Below are 22,694 nucleotides of genomic sequence, written 5' to 3'. Positions count from 1 at the left end.
CAGAAACAGGATTGGATGTGATGGCCTGGCAGACAAACAAAATGATCAGGGGCATGGCCATGTGAACCAGGATGGCTCATCCCTACGCCAACCTTTCATATATGGCTTGAAGTAGGCTTTCTTGGGACCCGTAAGCCTTCAGTCCCAGGTTTGGTTTAGATACATTGATGACATGTTTGCTGTAGGACTCATGGCAAGGCTGACCAATTACTGGAATCTCTAAATACATTCTCCCACCTAATTTTCACATGAAACTATTCCGAATGCCATGCCACTTTCTTTGATGTTGACCTCACCCTCACCTAGAGTCAGCTACACATTTCTCTTCACATTACACCTACCAACAACCCACAGTACTTACACCCTCACAGCTACCATCTTTTCCATGTCAAATGTTCCTTCCCATTAAGCCTTGGCGTATGACGCAAATGTATTTGTTTGGATGCAAACTCTTCACAGCAATACAACACCATTGTCACTTCAGTGCTGGATGTAATTACCAGCCCAGTGCAATAGCAGATTTCTCAGGCCATCACATCCAATCCTGGTATGGCTGATACTTGCAAAACTTATGAGTTCCATCTGCTCTCACTCAGTGTTATTCTGGACTTTAATACATTAATCAGCAACTTTGACAAGGCTATGACTTCTTAAAATCATGACCCGAGATGAGATGTATTCTGTCAGACATTTGGCCTGCCACACCTAGAACAGTTTTTTGTCACTCTCCCAATTCCCGCAATATCCTTGTACGATTCTATGCTCCTTCTGCACCCACTTCCCTACCTTAAGGCTCCTACACCTGTGACTGACCCCACTGCAAACTAGCACTATGCACTTGCTACCACCAGCTATACCAACTGGCAAAAGATCTGCTATCAAAGGGAGAGCCACCAACAAAACGACACTGTTAGGCCTTTTATAACCAAGTTATTAGTTAGGATGGATGTCCATATGTTGATGATTTAAACTGACAACACCAAATATCCTGTAGTACCGCATGCTCTAGAACATGACAGTCATGGCCTTGGTACCTGTTTCGCCACACGTGCATCTGGATTCTTCCCCCAGACATCAGTTTCTCAGAACTCCACAGGTGGGAACTGGCATTTCACCACATCCTTGGTTCTCCCCAACCACCTGGGCTTAATGTTTTCAGTCTCTCATCACTCTCCCTTCCCCTTCAAATCTTCTGGCAGAAGAAGGAGCCAGTGGCTCCAAAAACTTGCAAATTTCCTTAACCTTGACATGTGTTCTCTCCTGCTGCCACTTGGTGAGTAGACTGTTGTAATCTATGCAATTACATTTCATACATTCTGATTGCTTCCTGGTGTTTCTATCCACCGTTTGAATCATAGTGTAGTAACAGTAACAGTAGTAGTAGTAGTAGTAATAATAATAATAATGATAAAAACTTTGTCATGGTAGGTGCGCAATCTTAAGGCAGGAGGCACAAGGCTATTTTTGTGCTCTTCTAGTAAAATTCAAGATTTAAAATTGGCAAATAGATTTTTAACACCAAGTTAATAAGCAACATTTTGTGAAGAAATAAAACCTCAAAATTTCATGTAAAAAAGGAAAACTGGATGATGTGAAACATAATGTGTCCTCGAAAGTTTCAAAACCAAGTCTCAAATTACATAGGTAAATTTTCGTCAAGTAATTCATTAAGCCACTGTGATAGAATCTGGATAAAGCACTAGTATTTTCTCATTCAGAAGGTTACTAACATCTGAGCTAATCTTTTTTCTCTTACGTGTATCTTGTTCCACAAATCCTCCTGAGAGAGCATGAATAGTTGCAGTTCTTCATTCTTTTGATATAATAACCTGGTGCTGCTATTTTGTTTTGGTCTTCAACCAAACACTGGTTTGATGTAGCTCTTCATCCTACTCTATCCTGTGCAGGCCTCTCTATCTCCAACTAACTACTGCAACTTACATCCTTCTGAATCTGCTTATTGTTTTCATCTCTTGGTATCCCCCTCTACGGTTTTTACCCCCCCACGCTTCCCTCCAATATTAAATTGATCCAATACTAAATTGTCACAAAACGTGTTATATCAAAAGATCCCTTCTTCTAATTCAGGTTGTGCCACAAATTTCTTTTCTCACCAATTACATTCAATGCTTCCTCATTAGTTACACAATCTACCCATCTAATCTTCAACATTCTTCTGTAGCAGCACATTTCGGATGTCTCTATTCCCTTCTTATCCAAACTGTTTATCGCCCATGTTTCATTTCCATAAAGGCTAAACTCCATACAAATACTTTCAGAAAATACTTCCCAACATTTAAACCTATATTCGATGTTAACAAATTTCTCTTGTTCGGAAACCCTTTTCTTCCCATCACCAGTCTACATTTTATAACCTCTCTACTTCCGAGATGATCAGTTATTTTGCTGCCCAAATAGCAAAAGCTCATGTAATACTTCAACTGTCTTGTTCCCTACCCAATTCCCGCAGCATCACCCTATTTAATTCGACTAATTCCATTACCGTTTTTAGTTTGCTTTTTTTTTTATGTTCATCTTATTTCCTTCTTTCAGGAACTGTCTGTTCCATTCAACTGCTCTTTCAAGTCCTTTGCTGTCACAGACTGAGTTACAAAGTTATCGATAAACTTTGAAGTTTTTATTTCTTCTCCCTGAATTTTAACTCCTATTCCAAATTTTTCTTTGATTTCTGTTGTGACTTGGCAAGACAGCCAAGTCACTATGAGGTGAAGCCGAAAGGCACGCGCTTAAGCTCACGCAGGCTGGCGCGAGGTCTGGAACAGTTAAGGGAATTAATAGTAGCAAATAAAGTACGTAGTTGATGTAATATTTAACTTTAATCCATAATTGGTGTACATCGCTCTTGTTGATACATCAATAATAATCTCAATACAAACTGGTAATGGCACCTTGCTAGGTCGTAGCAAATGACGTAGCTGAAGGCTATGCTAACTATCGTCTCGGCAAATGAGAGCGTATTTGTCAGTGAACCTTTCCTAGCAAAGTCGGCTGTACAACTGGGGCGAGTGCTAGGAAGTCTCTCTAGACCTGCCGTGTGGTGGCGCTCGGTCTGCAATCACTGACAGTGGCGACACGCGGGTCCGACGTATACTACCGGACCGCGGCCGATTTAAAGGCTACCACCTAGCAAGTGTGGTGTCTGGCGGTGACACCACAATTTCCTTTACCGCTTGCTTGATGTACAGACTGAATAACATCTGGGATATGCTACAACCCTGTCTCACAGCCTTCTCAACCATGCCTTCCCTTTAATGCCCCTTAACTCTTGCAACTGCTCTCTGGTTTCTTTATGAGTTGTAACTAGCCTTTTGCTCCCTATATTTTACCCCTGCAGCCTTCAAAATTTGAAAGAGAATACTCCAGTCAACATTGTCAAAAGCTTTCTCTAAGTCAACAAATGCGATAAACGTTGGTTTGCCTTTCCAATCTTATACAAGAAGTCGTAGGGTCAGTAGTGCCTCATGTATGCCCACATTTCTCTGGACTCCAAACTGATTTTCTCCACGGTCAGATTCTAACACTTTTTCCATTCTTCTGCAAATAATTCATGTTAGTACGTTGCAATAATGACTTATTAAACTGATAGTTCAGTAATAATCACACATACTGGAACTTCATTTCTTTGGAGTAGTAATTATTACATTCTTCTTTAAGTCTGAGGGTACGCCACTTGTCTTATACATCTTGTGGACACCAAATGGAACATTTTTGTCATGGCTGGGTCACCCATAGCTATTCATAGTTCTGACGGAATGTTGTTTACTACCAGGGCCTCGTTTTGTCTTAGGTCTTTCAAGCTCTGTCAAATTCTTCTCGCAGTAACATATATGGCATCTCATCTTCATGTATGTCCTCTTCCCTTTCTGTAACATTGCCTTCAAGTTCATCTCTGTTGTACGAACCCTCTATATACTAATTCTACCTTTCAACCTTTTCTTCTTTGCTTAGGACTGGTTTTCCATCTGAGCTCTTGAGATTCATACAGCTGTTTCTCTTTTCTCCACAGATTTCTTTAATTTTTCTGTAGACAGTATCTATGTTTCCCTTAGTGAAATACAGTTATAGATCCTTATTTTTGTCCTCTAGCCATTCCTGCTTAGAAATTTTGCACTCCCTGTAAATTTCTTTCTTTAGAATTTGCATTCTCCCTAGCGCCTGCTTCACTTACTGCATTTTTATATTTTCCGTTTTCCTCAACTAAATTCAATTTTTCCTGTGACATCCAAAGATTTCTACTAGGCCTTGTCATTTTGCCTGTTTGATCCTCCGCTGTCTTCACTATTTCACCTCTCAAAGCTACTCATTCTTCTTCTATTGCATTTCTTTCCCCAGTCAGTTCCAGTCAATCGTTGCCTAATGTTTCCTCCGATACACTCAACACCCTCTGGTTCTTTCAACTTATTCAAGTCCCATTTCCTTTCTTTCCTACTGTTTTGCAATTACTTTGGTTTTAATCTACAATTCATAACCAATAAATTGTGCTCAAAGTCAATATCCCCCCCCCCCCCCCAGAATGGGAGTGAGGTTGTTCAACGTAGGTTCAGACCAGGGGGATGGCGGGATGAAAGGATATGTTGGAGTGCAAGTTCCCATCTCCGCAGTTCAGAGGGACTGGTGTTGGGTGGGAGAAGCCAAATTGCACATACAGTGTAGCAGGTTCCTAGGTCCCTAGAATTATGCTGGAGGGCATGCTCCGCTACTGGGTATTGGGCATCTCCTAGGCGTCCGTCTGTGTCCGTTCATGCGCTCAGCCAGTTTAGTTGTTGTCATGCCGATGTAAAAGGCTGTGCAGTACAGGCATGTCAGTTGATAAATGACATGTGTAGTTTCACACGTAGCCCTGTCTTGAATTGTGTATGTTTTACCAGTAGCGAGGCTGGAGTAGGTGGTTGTGGGGGGATGCATGGGGCAGGTTTTGCAGCGGGGTCGGTTACAGGGGTAGGAACCGCTGGGTAGAGAAGGTAGTCTGGGAATATTGTAGGGTTTAACAAGGATGTTACGGAGGTTAGGGGGGCAACGAAAGGCAACTCTGGGTGGTGTGGGGAGAATTTTGTCAAGGGATGATCTCATTTCAGGGGTTGACTTGAGAAAGTCATTTCCCTGGCGGAGTAATTTGTTGATGTTTTCGAGGCCAGGAAAATACTGAGTGACAAGGGGTATGCTTCTGTGTGGTCTGGGGGTAGGAACATTGTTGTTGGACGGGGAGGAATGTATTGCTCGGGAAATCTGTTTGTGGACAAGGTCTCCAGGATAGTTGCGGGAGAGGAAAGCACTTGTCAGGTTATTGGTGTAATTGTTGAGGGATTCGTCACTGGAGCAGATACATTTGCCACGAATACCTAGGCTGTAGGGAAGGGAGCGTTTGATGTGGAAAGGATGGTAGCTATCAAAGTGAAGGTACTGTTGTTTGTTTGTGGGTTTGATATGGACAGAGGTGTGGATGTGAGCTTCAACAAGATGAAGGTCAACATCCAGGAAGGTGGCTTGGGTTTTGGAGGAGGACCAGGTGAAATTCAGATTCGAAAAGGAGTTGAGGTTATGGAGGAAATTAAGGAGTGTTTCTTCACCATGAGTCCAGAACACAAAGATGTCATCTATAAACATATACCAGGCCAGGAGAAGCAGCTGTTGGGTCTTCAGGAAAGCCTCCTCCATGCGGCCCATGAAGAGGTTGGCATAGGACGGAGCCATCCTGGTTCCCATGGCCGTTCCCCTGATTTGTTTGTAGGTCTGGCCTTCAAAAGTGAAGTAATTATGGGTGAGGATGAAGTTGGTAAGTGTGATAAGGAACAAGGTTTTAGGAAGATCTTCGGGTGGGCGTTGGGAGAGGTAGTGCTCAAGGGCAGAGAGACCATGGGTATGTGGGATGTTTGTGTAAAGGGATGTAGCATCTATGGTGACAAGAAAGGTTTCAGGTGGGAGAGGAGTGGGAATGGATTTGAGGCGTTCTATGAAGTGGTTTGTGTCTTTGATGTGGGATGGGAGTCTGCGGGTGATAGGTTGTAGGTGCTAGTCTACCAGAGCTGAGATACGTTCGGTTGGAGCTTTGAAGCCTGCTACAATGGGACGGCCAGGATGGTTCTCTTTGTGGATTTTGGGTAATAGGTAGAAGGTAGGGGTACGTGGCTCAGGTGGAGTGAGTAAGTCTATGGAAGCCGTTGTGAGGCCTTGTGAGGGACCTTGGATTTTTAGAATTTTTTGCAGCTCAGTCTGGATGGAGGGAATGGGGTCCTGGGTAACAGCTTTGTAGGTTGAGGTGTCAGAGAGTTGACGCAGTCCTTCTGCCACATACTCCACACGGTCAAGTACGACAGTTGTGGAGCCTTTATCCGCCGGGAGGATGACAATAGAGCGGTCTATTTTCAGCTCCTTAATGGCACGGGATTCAGCTGCGGTGATGTTGGGGGTTGTCGGGATGTTCTTCTCCTCCCCGATGAAGGAACATTTGTACCGAAAGCTAGGAATGTAAATTTTCAGTTCTGTTTTATGTGTATCTATCTGCTGTACTGAGCTGAGGTAAGTACTGGCCAGCCCCTCTATCTCTTTCTTAGTATTTGAATTTACAGTTACTCTCATAACCTGCTGAGATATTGATGCATTGTAGTGACATATTTGGAAATTGTACAAAGAAAATGCCAGATTCCATACCTTGTAGAGAGTAAAACCGATATTTCTATTAATTACATATTTCGCCAAATCACTTTCCACCATTTCCTTCACCATCATGTCTCAGAATAACAGAATTTTGTCACTGTCACACAACATCGAGTCACAAACATCAATGCAGTTCTCTTGGACTCAGTGGTGACGGAAGCAGTGGAAACTCTTTTAGTTTTAATTGAGACCAGGTCAAAGCTTGAAATCCAGCACTTCCTTTGGTGCTTCAGTTCTTGCATTGATATACCAGCACGGATAGAGTACCTAACCACATATCCAGTTCATAAAAAGCTCTTTGCCACTAATCAACATTTCTAGCATTCGTGTACTCTACTGTCACAAGTGCAGCAATGTGGACCTCGTATTTAGAAAGATGTAAGTTGTCAGTCAGCTAACTCAAATAATGGGTGAAAGGTATGCACCAGAAATCTAATGGACCAGGAATACGCCACAAAAATACACGGCTATTCAAAAAGAAGGAACAGATTTCAAACATTTATTGCCTCCAAACTACAAAAGAAAAAAATCCAATTCCAATGTTCCTGGAAAGAAAAAAGTTCAAATTTTTATGCATTCAATGTCAACATCATGTGTCATACTACAAATATCAAAATGGTGGCTCATTTCCTGCCACACACGAAGCAGCTGGTCTCTTGTTATCAAATTTACAGCTTTACCAATGCAATGTCGCAGTCTTTCAAGAGTGTCAGGCATAGTGGGGATAAAAATATGGTCTTTTACATAAAGCCACAGATAAAACTCACAAGGTGTGGCGTCTGGAGATCTGGGAGGCCATCAACAAATAAGTTCATCTTCTGCTTCTCCTCTTAAAATCCAACCTCACACCTTATGACTTATTTGTGGATACAGTAAAAGACCACGTTTAACCCCCAGTATGCCTGACACACTCAAAAGTCTGCGACATCGCACTGTTGAAGCTGTGAATTCGATAATGAGAGATCAGCTGCTTTGCGTGTGGCAGGGAATGAGCCACCATTTTGATATTTGTTGCGTAACACAGGGTGCTCGCACCAAATGCATAAAAATTTGAACATTTATCTTTCCAGGATCACTGGAATTGTGTTCCTATCTTTTGTAGTTTGGAAGCAATAAATATTTGAAATCCGTCCCTTCTTTTTGAATAGCTCTGTATGAAATGGAGAAATTTGCAGACGATCAGGTGTCCTATCCTCATTAAAACTTACTTCTACAGGGCTATTACAAATGATTGAAGCGATTTCATAAATTCACTGTAGCTCCATTCATTGACATATGGTCATGACACACTACAGATACGTAGAAAAACTCATAAAGTTTTGTTCGGCTGAAGCCGCACTTCAAGTTTCTGCTGCCAGCCCGCACGAGAGTGCAGTGAGACAAAATGGCGACAGGAGCCGAGAAAGCGTATGTCATGCTTGAAATGCACTCACATCAGTCAGTCATAACAGTGCAACGACACTTCAGGACGAAGTTCAACAAAGATCCACCAACTGCTAACTCCATTCAGCGATGGTATGCGCAGTTTAAAGCTTCTGGATGCCTCTGTAAGGGGAAATCAACGGGTCGGCCTGCAGTGAGCGAAGAAACGGTTGAACGCGTGCGGGCAAGTTTCACACGTAGCCCGCGGAAGGCGACAAAAAGCAAGCAGGGAGCTAAACGTACCACAGCCGACGGTTTGGAAAATCTTACGGAAAAGGCTAAAGCGGATGCCTTACCGTTTACAATTGCTACAAGCCCTGACACTCGATGACAAAGTCAAACGCTTTGAATTTTTGGCGCGGTTGCAACAGCTCATGGAAGAGGATGCGTTCAGTGCGAAACTTGTTTTCAGTGATGAAGCAACATTTTTTCTTAATGGTGAAGTGAACAGACACAATGTGCAAATCTGGGCGGTAGAGAATACTTACGCATTTGTGGAGCAAATTCGCAGGTCACCAAAATTTTTGTGCAACCTCGCGGTTTAAAGTTTACGGCCCCTTTTTCTTCTGCGAAAAAAATGTTACAGGACACGTGTATCTGGACATGCTGTAAAATTGGCTCATGCCACAACTGGAGACCGACAGTGCCGACTTCATCTTTCAGCAGGATGGTGGTCCACCGCACTTCCATCGTGATGTTCGGCATTTCTTAAACAGGAGATTGGAAAACCGATGGATTGGTCGTGGTGGAGATCATGATCAGCAATTCATGTCATGGCCTCCACGCTCTCCCGACTTAACCCCATGCGATTTCTTTCTGTGGGGTTATGTGAAAGATTCAGTGTTTAAACCTCCTCTACCAAGAAATGTGCCAGAACTGCGAGCTCGCATCAACGATGCTTTCGAACTCATTGATGGGGACATGCTGCGCCGAGTGTGGGAGGAACTTGATTATCGGCTTGATGTCTGCCGAATCACTAAAGGGGCACATATCGAACATTTGTGAACGCCTAAAAAAACTTCTTGAGTTTTTGTATGTGTGTGCAAAGCATTGTGAAAATATCTCAAATAATAAAGTTATTGTAGAGCTGTGAAATCGCTTCAATCATTTGTTATATATATATATATATATATATATATAAAAAAAAACAAAGATGAGGTGACTTACCGAACAAAAGCGCTGGCAGGTCGATAGACACACAAACACAAACATACACACAAAATTCAAGCTTTCGCAACAAACTGTTGCCTCATCAGGAAAGAGGGAAGGAGAGGGGAAGACGAAAGGAAGTGGGTTTTAAGGGAGAGGGTAAGGAGTCATTCCATTCCCGGGAGCGGAAAGACTTACCTTAGGGGGAAAAAAGGACAGGTATACACTCGCACACACGCACATATCCATCCACACATACAGACACAAGCAGACATATTTAAAGTCTTTAAATATGTCTGCTTGTGTCTGTATGTGTGGATGGATATGTGCGTGTGTGCGAGTGTATACCTGTCCTTTTTTCCCCCTAAGGTAAGTCTTTCCGCTCCCGGGAATGGAATGACTCCTTACCCTCTCCCTTAAAACCCACTTCCTTTCGTCTTCCCCTCTCCTTCCCTCTTTCCTGATGAGGCAACAGTTTGTTGCGAAAGCTTGAATTTTGTCTGTATGTTTGTGTTTGTTTGTGTGTCTATCGACCTGCCAGCGCTTTTGTTCGGTAAGTCACCTCATCTTTGTTTTTTTTTATATATAATTTTTCCCACGTGGAATGTTTCCTTCCATTATATATATATATATATATATATATATATATATATATATATAGACACACACACACACACACACACACACACACACACACACACACGAGTCATCTATTGTCATTGTATTATGATGAAAAAATCCTGCTTCACTAAAGAAATAAGCAAAAAACTAACTACAAAGATTAGCAGCTGACTCTAATGTAACTAATTTAAATAAATAAAAAAAGGGCTCCAATACTGTTTGGCTATGGTAGTTACAACTTTACTGTATTTAGGAGTATTTGGCTGAAGCAATGTATGGTGGAATGACCAGAAGGGGTGAGATGCCAGCCTCGGATTTGCTGGAGGAACCATACGGAAATGTAGTTCACACACGAAAGCGGTCACTTATAAAATCCTTGTTTGGTTGATTCTTGAGAAATTGGTATAAGTCTGTGACCCTTACCAAGGTTAACAGAAGAGGCAGGAAAGATACAAAGAACAGCTTCACCATCTTTCTTGGGTTCACTAGGTCAGTGTGATAGTATAATAAAAATTTTCGGTAACAGCAGTAACAAGATGATGTACATCCCAGACTCCCTTAATCACAAAATTCCAAAAATAGGTCAACATCTTATACTACCTCCAATAATAACAATCTCTATAATTAGAAAAAAACTGAGACACACACAAAGAGGTACTGACCATCTTCTCCCTGCATGTCATTCGTGAATGGAATAGGACGGCAGGGGGAGAGGAGGAAATGATTCTAGCAAACTATGTAGTCTCCACCAACCACTGTATGATGATTAGTGTAGTACAGATGCAGAAGGTCATCTGAACTGAAGAGAAATGAGATACACCAACTTGCAGCTAGGACAGTAATTCTCTGTTCTCTCATTCAATACTGCCTTTGCTTAAAAACTGAAATTTGGCACTTCACTGTCAACAAACCAGAAGGTTCTACATTATGCAAGGAGTTAGTGTGAAATGTTGCCACTATTCTTTAAGTGACTTAAAATCATTTTTAGCAAGTGCAGGCATTAGCCTCGACGGAAATGGCAACCGTTAGAAATTCAAACTGTACAGCAGTCACAAGCTGCATGCAGCTTTTTACTTTTAAATGTTTGCTTCAGTTCACACCAATTATGTAAATTATGCCATATTAGGCATAGATTGTTATTTGATACCAGAAATAAATACCAATGAAATTACTATATGGAGATGCAGCGTGAAAGACAACCAAATGCCAGAGCAGGCGAGTTATTTATCACCCTCTAAAACTCTTTTAAACCTAGTCATCTCAACAAATGCTGAAAATGAAATGTATTGGCACCCTTCTTAGTGGACCAAATGGAGTCCCACTGAAGACAAAACCTTGAGAACACTGTGGGAAAATTCCTGCTTTATGTAATAGTAACAAGAGTAAAATAATTTATAATCTGTAGATTGTGAGAGTGAAGTATTTACAACAAACTGTAGGGATACTTCAATGCATTTAGTTGCACTGTTGCTTATTAAAAAAACCTTTAACTGCTTGTTAGGCAACTGCCTGAGGTAGGCATAAGATAACTGTATCTCACATTTCAACAACTAATCAGCATTTGTGTGGATGCTGAGATCAGCAACCACATAGTTATCAGAACATAAATGGTTTACATTATTCGAAATATCCAAGGAATCATGACTTTTTTGTTTAAAAAATATGTGAATTATTATCAGTTCTGGCATGGGCGTGTTACTATTACATAATGTAGTAATTTTCCCACATTGTTCTCAAGGTTGTGTCTTCAGTGGTACTCCATTTGGTCCACTGAAGAAGGGTGCCAATACATTTCAGTTTCAGTACACACACACACACACACACACACACACACACACACACACACAAACAAAATAAATATTTAATCCCTCTTCCAATCCTAATCCCAATCCTGCACCCCCACTGACCATTCCCTTGTGGCCGGCCCATGCGCAATACTTGCCCCATACACCGCCCTAACACCCCTACCACAGTCTAGTCACATGCATTTCCTACCCACAAAGGACATGGCCACACGTGTGCGTAAAAGCACACATGTTATATATAAGCTTGTTGCAATTAGTGTACAACTTTCCATGTGGGCATGACATTTATCCAACTGTCTACTCATATGAATGGCTACTGCGAATTTGTGGCAAACTGCAAACTTGACCATCTAGTTGCTGGACATGGTGCACTCAGCAACACAAATGACTTCCACAGCTGCTTCACTATGAGGGTCATTTGGAAACTTCCCTCTAGAACAACTTTCTCTGAACTACACAGATAGGAACTGTCTCTTCAACACATCCTGCTCTCTCACAATCCCCCTTGCCTAAACCTCCGTAAACCTGTTTCCACTGCCTCACCTTACCTTTTCCCTACTCTCTTCCATCCACATCATTCCTCCTCTGTCCAAATCATGCACTAAACTCCTCCCCCCCCCCCCCCCAAAAAAAAGAAGTGAGCATTCTCCTCCCCCCACCCCCTCCTCTCCAACCTCTTTCCCTTCTTCCTCTGTATCTTCACTTTTCTCTCCTCCTCCCTCCCTTTCCCCCTCTGCCTAATCAATAATCAAAGTATCAATAATTAGCCTTTTTTACAGCCACGAGAATGTGCTTGGGTGTCTGTGTGTTAATATGTGTACTATTGCTAGGCAAAGGGCTCATGCTCAAAAGCTAGTGTGAATGCTGTTTTCTGTTGTGTGTTTCTGTGCTCTTCGCATATATTTGCTATGGTTGCCTTTCCTTAACTTTACATACTTAATAATTAGGTAGACAATCGGAAGGTTAGCTGAAAAGAAACAGATTGGATGTGAGAAACATTCCCCAAATTTGTAAACCAAATTCTGTCAGCAGAATTGCAAAAGAGTAAGTCATATTTAAAGTTGTTTTATTGAACATTCTAGTGGTAAAACAAGTAATTCTCGTAGCAAAGGATGAGGTGCTGAATTTCATTTTTAGAATTCTTGCACATATGAAGCCCACAGTCTACTTCTTTGACAATGAAAATGTCCGAAATTGAAAAAATAATGAAATCTCCGGACTAACATACTGCCTCAGAACTAAGGACTTCCTGTTCAAATTCTGAACAGACTTTGCATCAGGACTAGTCTCTCTTCCAGCACTGCTGTGACTGGAAGAGATCCTGAGTTACTTTAGTTTTCAAAGCAGGTTCTGTTTAGTAAAAGTACAAATGCATATTGTCAATGGAGAATTCAGAACGTAAATTAAACTTGAATCAGACAGACTTTAACTAAAGCATGTACTTCAAAAGGCTACCTTTAGCCAAGAGGTCCACAAGGGTGACAGGTGGATGTAATCCAACCCCCAGCTGGCTTTCAATAATATTCTGCGTTACTGATGAGTCAATTACATAGATGGAACTCACAGAATACCAAATCAGATATGCAACTTGTTCAGAAACAAACTTAACACTGGGACAGCCCGAGGAAAATGAGACCAGCAACCCGACATGCACTTTTCATCAAAGAGCAATTTTAATTTGCAGAGATGTGGGAGTTCTTGAAGGCAGGTAGAAAAAGACAGTATCTTAAAATGTGAGCCAATGCCAATGTTCAGCTGCTGCTTCTCCCCACACAGCATCAATGGAAAGAACACAAAGAGAAGTGACATCTGTACACAATCACGCAACATGCAGTCATCTGAAAAGTGTAAAAGTAGGTTTAAAGATATTTTCACAGTGGAATAGACTGGATAAATGACAAACAGAAAAGGATACATTCACAGAAATGTCTTTGTTCATCTCCAAAACTTTTTTACTATGGGTAGAAATCGGTGTTAAATAAATTATTAACTTCAAGCTAAACCACCTCATGCTTTGAAGAAAGCAACAGACATTTTAAATGCCAAAAGCTTGTTAACTACTGTAAATTGCCAATGTACTCATTAAAACAATAACAAACTCCAATTATATGTTCAGTACATTGAAATATATTATACATAATTGTGTATGCAGTAGGTTATAGACAGTCACAACATGATAAATAATTGGAATCGGAAACATAAAAATTTAGATACATCAAATATCAGAGACCTCAAACTTCTCTAAAGTTTTTTTAACAACATTAAACATTCATGGGTCTTTGCAAGTGGGGGGGATGACAAGAAGAGGCATGCCACCCCTCTCCTACCCCACCCCACTGGAATCTTAAGTATAGCTTTTATTCATTACAGAACTCCTTACATTATGGCTAATCATAAGTTCTCTGGAACTAGTATGTTTTTTGTGTCATATATAAAATTCAGTTCTTCCTGTGTGACATCTCAAAACTGCCCAACTCATTTATACTAAAAAATGGCAATTTTAGGGTCCCACCCCTCTTAGATAAATTTCTCATTACATCCATGCAGTTATTTGTATTTGACCTGTATAGATACATACCTTGATGGCATCCATATCCACAGTTGATGGAAGTTCATCAGGTTCTGAATCATCATCTGCAGGGCGGTGTATCACTGCACTCCATGCAGAACTCGTTAACAGTGGTAACGTATCACTCGCTACACTGGCATACTACAATTAAAGAAACTTACATATATACTGGGATATAAGAATGGATACTCTTTACATCATATATGAAAATTAGTATTTCAGTGCTTTTGAAAAGATTTCCATTGAAATTAAATGCATCAAGCTATTTTAAAGTTATGTCTACGAAAGAGTTTACTTTTAAATGCTATCACACATTCAACTGCTGGCAGTTATACAATCAATATTGTCAATCTTTAATCAGTAAATAAAAAGAACACACTGAATAATTTTTCATTAAATTGAAACTTCAGTGGTAAAATACTTACTGAGTCATGAATTCATGAACTGGAGGATACAATTCGGATTCCTAAGAATGTTACACAGGGCAGCGAAAAATATTGGTGGAAAGGCACACACTAGGTTGACAGCAAAAAGGAATTGGGCACAAACAGAAAGAAATGAAAGCCTACGAAATTGAAAGGGGTAAATGTATGCTAGTCCACAAATAAGATATGGAGTTATTTAAAAGAAAACTCACACATGAAGAAAGAAAGAAAGAGAAAGAGAGAGAGAGAGAGAGAGAGAGAGAGAGAGAGAGAGAGAGAGAGAGAGAGAGAGATTGTCAAAGACTATGATTATTGGGATGCTAGTTACCTAAACATGCAATTAAGGTTCTGTTGTAATGCAGGCTATCCCAGCTGAGTCTGTTCATTCTACGCAAAAGTTTCACAATTCTCAAATTTTCACAAAAAGAAAAACTAGTTTCCATTTGGCATGAGAGTGTTAACAACTGACTACTAAAATGACTTTTGCCTTTCGTTGAACTATTTGTAACCACTAAAAAACTACATTAAAATCTATAATAGGAAGGGGGAAAAAAGAAACATTCTGTCTAGAGAGAAAAGTTGATTTATGATACACTACTTTTCTTTCAATGTGACCAACGTAACGCCGAAAGTAGACATGATTAATAATAACTCTGTGACTGTCTAAACGAAAAATATAAATGACTCTGTACTGTTACATACTATTCTACTTTTTCTGCACTTAAGCACAGTGTTCAGAATGAGCAAGACTTTTTTGTAAGGAGCCACATCTGACCAACCTTTTTCACATCACTGCTTGACGTTTGGTTGATAATACTATCTCCTGCTGGTGCAGTTGCCGTTCCTCCTCCTTCAAACTGGGTGTCTTGATACACTGGAGATGCCTTGTCTAGCTGGGGCATGCTGTACAGTTCCATGCAGATTTTACTGTTCTGTTATCACAGAAAGAAAAAAAAAATTTCTTTCAGTTTAGGAATTCTTATCAAGATACAAAGTTACTCATGTGATGGGCATGTGGACCAAACCTTTCATGATAGAGCATGTACAGAACTGCAGAGCTCTCGAACTACATCAGTGTTGCTTGGGATAATAAGATGTTGCTGCTGCAGCATCACCTCACCCTTACATGCTTCCAATATTTGATTTGTTTTGCCTATAGGATAAACTCTCATGATTGCTAAAACCAAAAAGAGAAAAAGACATATGTGACCATTGGATACTAACATAGTCAGTGAACACAACTATAAATGAGCACACCAAAAACAAAATTTAAAGTGAACACTGAGCAGTAAGATATGTAGACATGAAATTTAGTGTTCAATTATACAATACTGAAAACACACAATTATAGTTCATGAATCTAACTTCAATTTTAATTCTGAAACTGTATACATAGCAGTCCAACATTTCAGCCCTCTCCTGTTCTTAAGGCTCGTAGATTACTTACATATTTCTCCAATCACCTTGACATTTATCAACAAGATCTACACGTAACAAGTCTTTAAAATATTATTAGAATACCAAACATTCACAAGAATTTGATATTTATGTGCAGCTATAGGTAAATGGAGCCTACGGATCCTCAATGTCAATTATCAAATGTTTCATTTTACTGACAAGATGGGATTAGTAAACAATACTATACTCTGCCAACATACTGATCATGTTATTAACATTGAGGAAATACATGCCACAATAAACTTCCAATGAATGGAAAAAAAAGACCAATGAACTAGAGGGACCTCAACAGGACTATAATCTGAGCCACGAACAATGGCAGGTCGCACATGTCAAGACAAGGACGGGACTGCACTGTTGCCAGTTCCAAGCAACAGTTGAGGACGCATGTGCACGTGCTTTGCATTTCATGACAGAGTGTGTCCTGCAAATTAGGTCTCTCGCTTGCTTGTGTAGAATTTGTCACTCCCCACAAACACCAATCATGACAATTTGCAATAAATGGAACAAAATACAAATTTACTAAATAGCTCACTACAATCACAAATAATACTTGCATTGCGTACAATATTCACAGCAGAGTGCTCAGAACACTACTATTGCTCAGTGGTTGTCGGAGAACGCGTGACGTAGGTGCCCGTAAGAACAAGCCTAAGCTGATCGCCATCATTCTTGACTTCAACTATAGGTTTTGGGTGTTTATGATTTACAGCTACATCACAGCGGGAAATGAACATTTTTACTGACAACATAAATTTGACTAAGAAACATAAAATCGTGACTCATTCACGGGCTTCACAATTTCTCAACCAACTGTCCACTTCCAACATAACCTAAACTTCTAACTATGCTACAGTATGGACTGTCACCATCAGAAAAAAACAGTGGAGATGGTTGAAGTGAATAGGTAGTACAGTGGGGCTGTATCACAATTTTACATTTCTCATCTCTACTAGACCTACATTTATTTATCAGACAATGCAGTTTCTACTATCACCCACAAGAACTAAAATGCATTTTGTAAGCAAAATACATGACTGAAATCTACAACTGAAACACAAAAGCAAAATGTTCAACTGCCATCTATAAAACATGTTACACTACACTTCAAAGTACTTATTGACAGCTTGTGTTGCTCACCAGGCCCAACAAAACTAAAGAAATGTACATAATGAGGAATGCCAAAATATTACAATATTGGATAATTGTTAATTAAAACATGGATGATACAGTGTCCCAGGGATATGACAGGAATGCTTAATTGAAGCAAAGAAGTCTAGTTAACTTCGGCTTTAAAAGGTGTAACCTTAAGGGCTGTACCTTAAGAGCTATGAACACTTATTCACTTCTTATGCTGTGAAATAAACATCATCTACTGCAAGCTCTTTGCTTTATATATTTTTGGAGAGGGTAGTATGGCCAAAACAACAAAAAAAGGACTCATCAACATGGGCTGCGGAATGCATACCTTAAGAGCACTTGTTTAGTATGATAAGACATATTTCACAGTGGCGAAGATGAACAAGGGCTCATAGCTCTTTATGTATTACTAGACTTCCTTGCCTCATCATTCCTGTCATATCCTAGAATACTGACCATCCCTCCTGAGAAACCTTGTATTTATATATTTATTGATCCAAACAGAGAAGCTGTTTCATATACATAAGCCACAAGCATTTCTCATCAACCCCCATCTGTACACAGCAACTCATTGCAAAGTATGTGGTGGAGGCAGCTTCTTTTTTATTGTTCCGTATTTAATAGTTTCTCCCATAAAGTATGAGAAATGTATGTATTCCAATGATTTGCAACACAAGACAAATGAATGCAAAAGTAAAGTTTTAAGTCACCTGTAACCTGTCTGAAATATGTGCAATTCTTCTTGAACATGAAATAAGTAATTGTATTCACAAGGGAGTATATTGCAGTATAATACATAAACAATTCTGAATATATCTGTACACGAGTTTAAACACCTCCAGCAATTTATATGGCATGTCCTACACTTGATTATGTTGAATGGTGAATGGAAAAATAATTAAATACAAAATTGGAACTCATTTGACTAATGGAGGATGGTAAATATGTGCCAAACATTCAAAATGTGTGTGTGCGTATTACACAAATATTTTTCAGTGGTTGAAATACATTTCGCCACATTAACACTTAGGCCTAATGTCACAAATACTGTTGTGACTGTAGCAGGTAAAACAAATGACATTTTACATTAGATAATTCTACTTTCATATATCAGTGAGGGACATATATCAGTGTAGTGATTTGGCCATTTGTCTTTATAATGAGTACAGTAATAGATGAAACAGCAGATATCGAGTATGAACAGGAACAGTAGCTTTTTAAAAAATAGTGGCTGTGTTGCTAAATTTAGTGTATGCAGCCTAAGCATAAATATCTAATAGCATTTTAACAACAGTCATAGCATTTATAGCAGCTGTTTTTCTGTGTTGAAGTCTATTTCAACCTGTAACATACACCCGAAAGGTTCTCCTTCATAGTGTGATCTGTGGAACACAAAAATGAATGAATTCAACAGTCTTCCACACAGTGAAATAAACTATTCCATATTGCGCAACTGAGTTAAAAAAAGAGCAAATCATGCAATATTAAAGAATAATCCAGGTGCTACCATTAATTTTAGTTTCTATGATGAAGAAAATTGCAAAAACAACTCTCTCTCTCTCTCTCTCTCACACACACACACACACACACACACACACACACACGACCAATAAAGATTTAATGTCAAAATGGAAAACGTCAAATAAGCCTAATCTACTTTATTTACCATGTACTTTTATGTATGAGGCTCGTAGATGATACACAAAATGACATTGGTGCTCACAATAAATGCTACATAATGTGTTATTTGCAAAGAGTTATGTATGTCGTTACATACAGATGTTTGATTTCATGTTGGGCTATCACAGATCACTACAGAGAGATAATTAATACATGGGGTATCGTACACATTGTCCATTCGAAAAACAAATGGATCATGGAACAAACTGGATTTGAAGGCATAATTGTGATTGTAACTACACTGGAACATAGGCTGGCAGCAAACATGGCCATATGAATGAATGGGAAAAAGCTTCTATAAAAAAATGGTTTCAAAGTATAATATAGGCCTATCTGTTTTTAAAACATATCTACACATTCTTGTCAAGATACTTTCCTTCAGTGGACATGTAATCAAACAGTTTAACAATTTTGCAAAACCTTACTTTTCATTTAGAAATACTGAGCTTACAGCAGAACAGATAACTTTCATTTCACACTACACTTGATCATGGCAACTGAAGTGTTCCAATTGTTGCAACTAATGCACCGAAGATTAACTGTTTCATGGCCTTTTTAATATTCTTAAAACTACACAATACACAAGACCCCGCTTGCACGACAGCAGAAATATACTGGTCTACGTTGTAAAGTGGTAGCCAGCTGCAAGTCTCAGTGATAAGACTGTGCCAATACAATGAACATTTTTGACCTGAAGCCCCTAGACAAGAAAGTTCTAAGCTTATCAGTTATCTTATACTCGACTGTGGAACTGAAAATTAAGCCAACCTAGCTGAAATATACAATGTGTATATTATTATTACTAGTTATTTATTCAGACGAATGAAATTCAGTACAACGGTACCAGATGTATTCGATACAATGAAAAAATATGCAAATGTATAAAACAGAAACAAAGTAGGATAGGATTACGTGAGGATAGAGCAAGGTTGCAGGTCTTTCCCAAATGGGGAACCTACAGATAGACCTCCATATCAATATTATCATCTCTGCACTGTATTTCATCAGTTAAAAAGGCTATTTCAGTTACGATATAGCTACTGTAAACGTTATCTGCTTTGACTGGATTTCAATTGGCAAAAAGAACCAGTTTTCAGTCCAGCAAATGGCTGGATTAGTCATCAATTCTCATGCTGGAAGTGGTTAATTTAAAATCCATACCACAGAGTTACTTGACATTTCTGCCATAAACAAAGTCTGTCACATACTAAATCTTCATATTTCCACACTAATACATAACCAGAGGCTTACACTGACAATTTTATCTTAAAACAAAGACCTGTATAATATGTAATCTGCAACTTGTGTTGGTGAATAACATCTCAGGAAGCACTTCCTTGCGAATTTCTATAGGCTCTAAAGTAATTATTTGTTTTCCATTTGAATCTGCCATGGAAATCAAAATGGAATTTCAAGCTTTGTTCTTGTTGCTTGCAGAAAATAATACTGAAATAAAGAGTGTCCATCTCCTCGCAAGAACACAATTTTCGTTCTGTCTATCCCCAAAATGTGTTTCACCACAGTTGTGCTTCTCTCCTTGCAAGAAGGCAGAGCTTCATTAACGCATTATTTCTATGACAATCATTTACCACTGTCAAGTATGGTCCCAATTCCAGTGTTTGCAGAAACTTAACTACAGCAATGAACTCTCACTTCAGACTGAATACACCTGGATGCTATTACGTTGCAGGACCAAAGACGCCAGTGTGTTTGTTTGGTTTCACAACACAACAATGTCATTACTGAATATGACATATGATGCAGTGGGACCAGGTGAGTACAAATATGGTTCCAGCGGAAAAGAATGGAATAGAAGTTAAATTTGTATTTATCTTTGGGAACACCTCAAAACTTATTGTTTCAAGTGCGCCACCAATTACTCTGTCTTACAGAGTAAGATTTATTGTTCAAGTTTGTCATATGAAAATTAATGCCGCCTGCAGTAATCTTGTAAAGCTACAAATATTACACCAGTTACTGAGTATATACAACTATTTAATGGAACTTACACCATCAACACCTGATGTGACAGATAAAATATCTTTAAAAATGAATTCCCTGAGAAGTAAATTTCATACGATGTATTATTATTATATGGAAGTTCCAATAACGGCATGGAACACTTTCGATGTACTGAGATATCACCGGAAGGTTTTTAATACTGGCCAATTATACAGAATTATTAACAGTTATTACTTAAATCATTCAGCACGTAAAAAAATGTAAAATTTTTTAAAACTGAATGCTATAAGGATTTCTTTGTCAAAATATTATTTCATAACCACAACAGGAAATTGTTTTCGGTGTGGTATATGCTAATATAGGCCTAACTTGACGTTGGTCACTGTCACGGTACCTACCAAGCGGCAGTTTGTTGAGGCAGTATGAACACAGTTAAAGAAATTTAGTAATTTTTCATTAATTAGAAACATTCCCGTAAAATCCTGGTAACAAAAATGGTACGCCATGAACGTACAAAAAGCTTCACTGAAACACATGATGGAGCGTGCATAGCAATACAGTTATCGAAAAGGACTATAACGGCGTTACGACAATTTACGTATATAAACGTAAACACAATCGAATTACATCTGAGAAAGGTGTCATATAATGATAAACCGCACTAACATGAAAACCAATATCGAGAAGAATAATTTGTGTATGTGTTTCAAGTTTTAAAGGTCTATGGTTTAAAAAGGCCAAAGCGTCATTACCTCAAGATCTCCTTCAACGTTCGGGCATAATACGATTCGGCGATCAATCCAAATGTATTTCGAATGCTTCTTATTTACACCATGAACTACGACTGATGTCCGTAAACTTCCGGTTATTGCTTTCATCCGATAACTGAATTGATTAATTGAGCTTTTACACAACACACTTCAACACAAACTCAGTGTTCACGAGCACAATAAACACATAAACTTCATCACTTCACTTTCGGAACCTTCACGATACTTTCTGTTGTAATGTTTATCTCATTTCCAGACGATTCACATCGTAAATACACAAAGCTAAACAAAATGGCGATGAACGATTGAATGCACGGAGAGGGGAATGAACGGGTTATATCACCAAGTCGACACACGAGCAGAAATGCAGTTTCTCTCAATAGCACAGACAAAACACAGACTATACTCGTTAGCTTGTGGGAAGATGTGGTATATTTCATATACCGAACACCGCTTGCACCCTCGCAACAACATTTCATTAGCAACTAGCGGGAAAGTTTGGCCAACTGTCTTCTGTCCACCGATACGGATAATTGGTGCGCTGAAATCGACGATTGTTTCTGCACCTGTCATGAAGCATTTGATGGAAATATCGCCCGTCGACACGACAAAAACCGTTAATGCGTTGCGCACTACGACAGTACCGAAAGAAACTCATTCGTTTGCAATCGGTAACTATAAAAGCACGAAATACAATACATTAGATCTTTGTTAAAACGCGCAAGAACAACCGCGTAACATAAAACGGTAAAATACGTCTTCAGTATTCATTAACGTCTCAAACAAATAATAAGGCGATGCTGATGAAATACTGGGTTTCAGGCACCTTTGAGGTTATATTATATTATATTTCTGACATTTTCATATGACTTGCAGTGCTTTGCGGGCTATTGTACGGTAAAAACATACCTGCCTCACATGTGACTATATCATGTACAATACGGGATGTATGAAATGCCGAATTGGCGATAGTTGACTGCAAAACCTCTAGCAATTACTTGTGGTGCAGTGAGCAATT

At 39.4% G+C, this 22,694-nt stretch overlaps 1 protein-coding gene across 1 annotated transcript in view; it reads right to left on the bottom strand.

Annotated features, from left to right (window-relative positions):
• The window catches only part of LOC124622509 (histone-lysine N-methyltransferase ash1), a 329,323-nt gene extending 307,037 nt beyond the window's left edge, over positions 1-22,286 (bottom strand). Inside the window, exons 1-3 of the mRNA XM_047148230.1 lie at positions 21,659-22,286; positions 15,446-15,598; positions 14,251-14,382 (exon numbers count right to left, since the gene is read on the bottom strand). Coding sequence (XP_047004186.1) covers positions 14,251-14,382; positions 15,446-15,598; positions 21,659-21,784 — 411 coding nt within the window. The 5' untranslated portion in view covers positions 21,785-22,286. The remainder of the gene's footprint in view (positions 1-14,250; positions 14,383-15,445; positions 15,599-21,658) is intronic.
• Between the last annotated feature and the right edge of the window lie 408 nt (positions 22,287-22,694).

Source organism: Schistocerca americana, chromosome 7, assembly GCF_021461395.2.
Source record: "Schistocerca americana isolate TAMUIC-IGC-003095 chromosome 7, iqSchAmer2.1, whole genome shotgun sequence".
In the NCBI taxonomy this organism is placed as follows: Eukaryota; Metazoa; Arthropoda; class Insecta; order Orthoptera; family Acrididae; genus Schistocerca; species Schistocerca americana.
The sequence above is the reverse complement of the archived record's forward strand: the minus strand, read 5'-3'. Positions and strand labels throughout refer to the sequence as shown.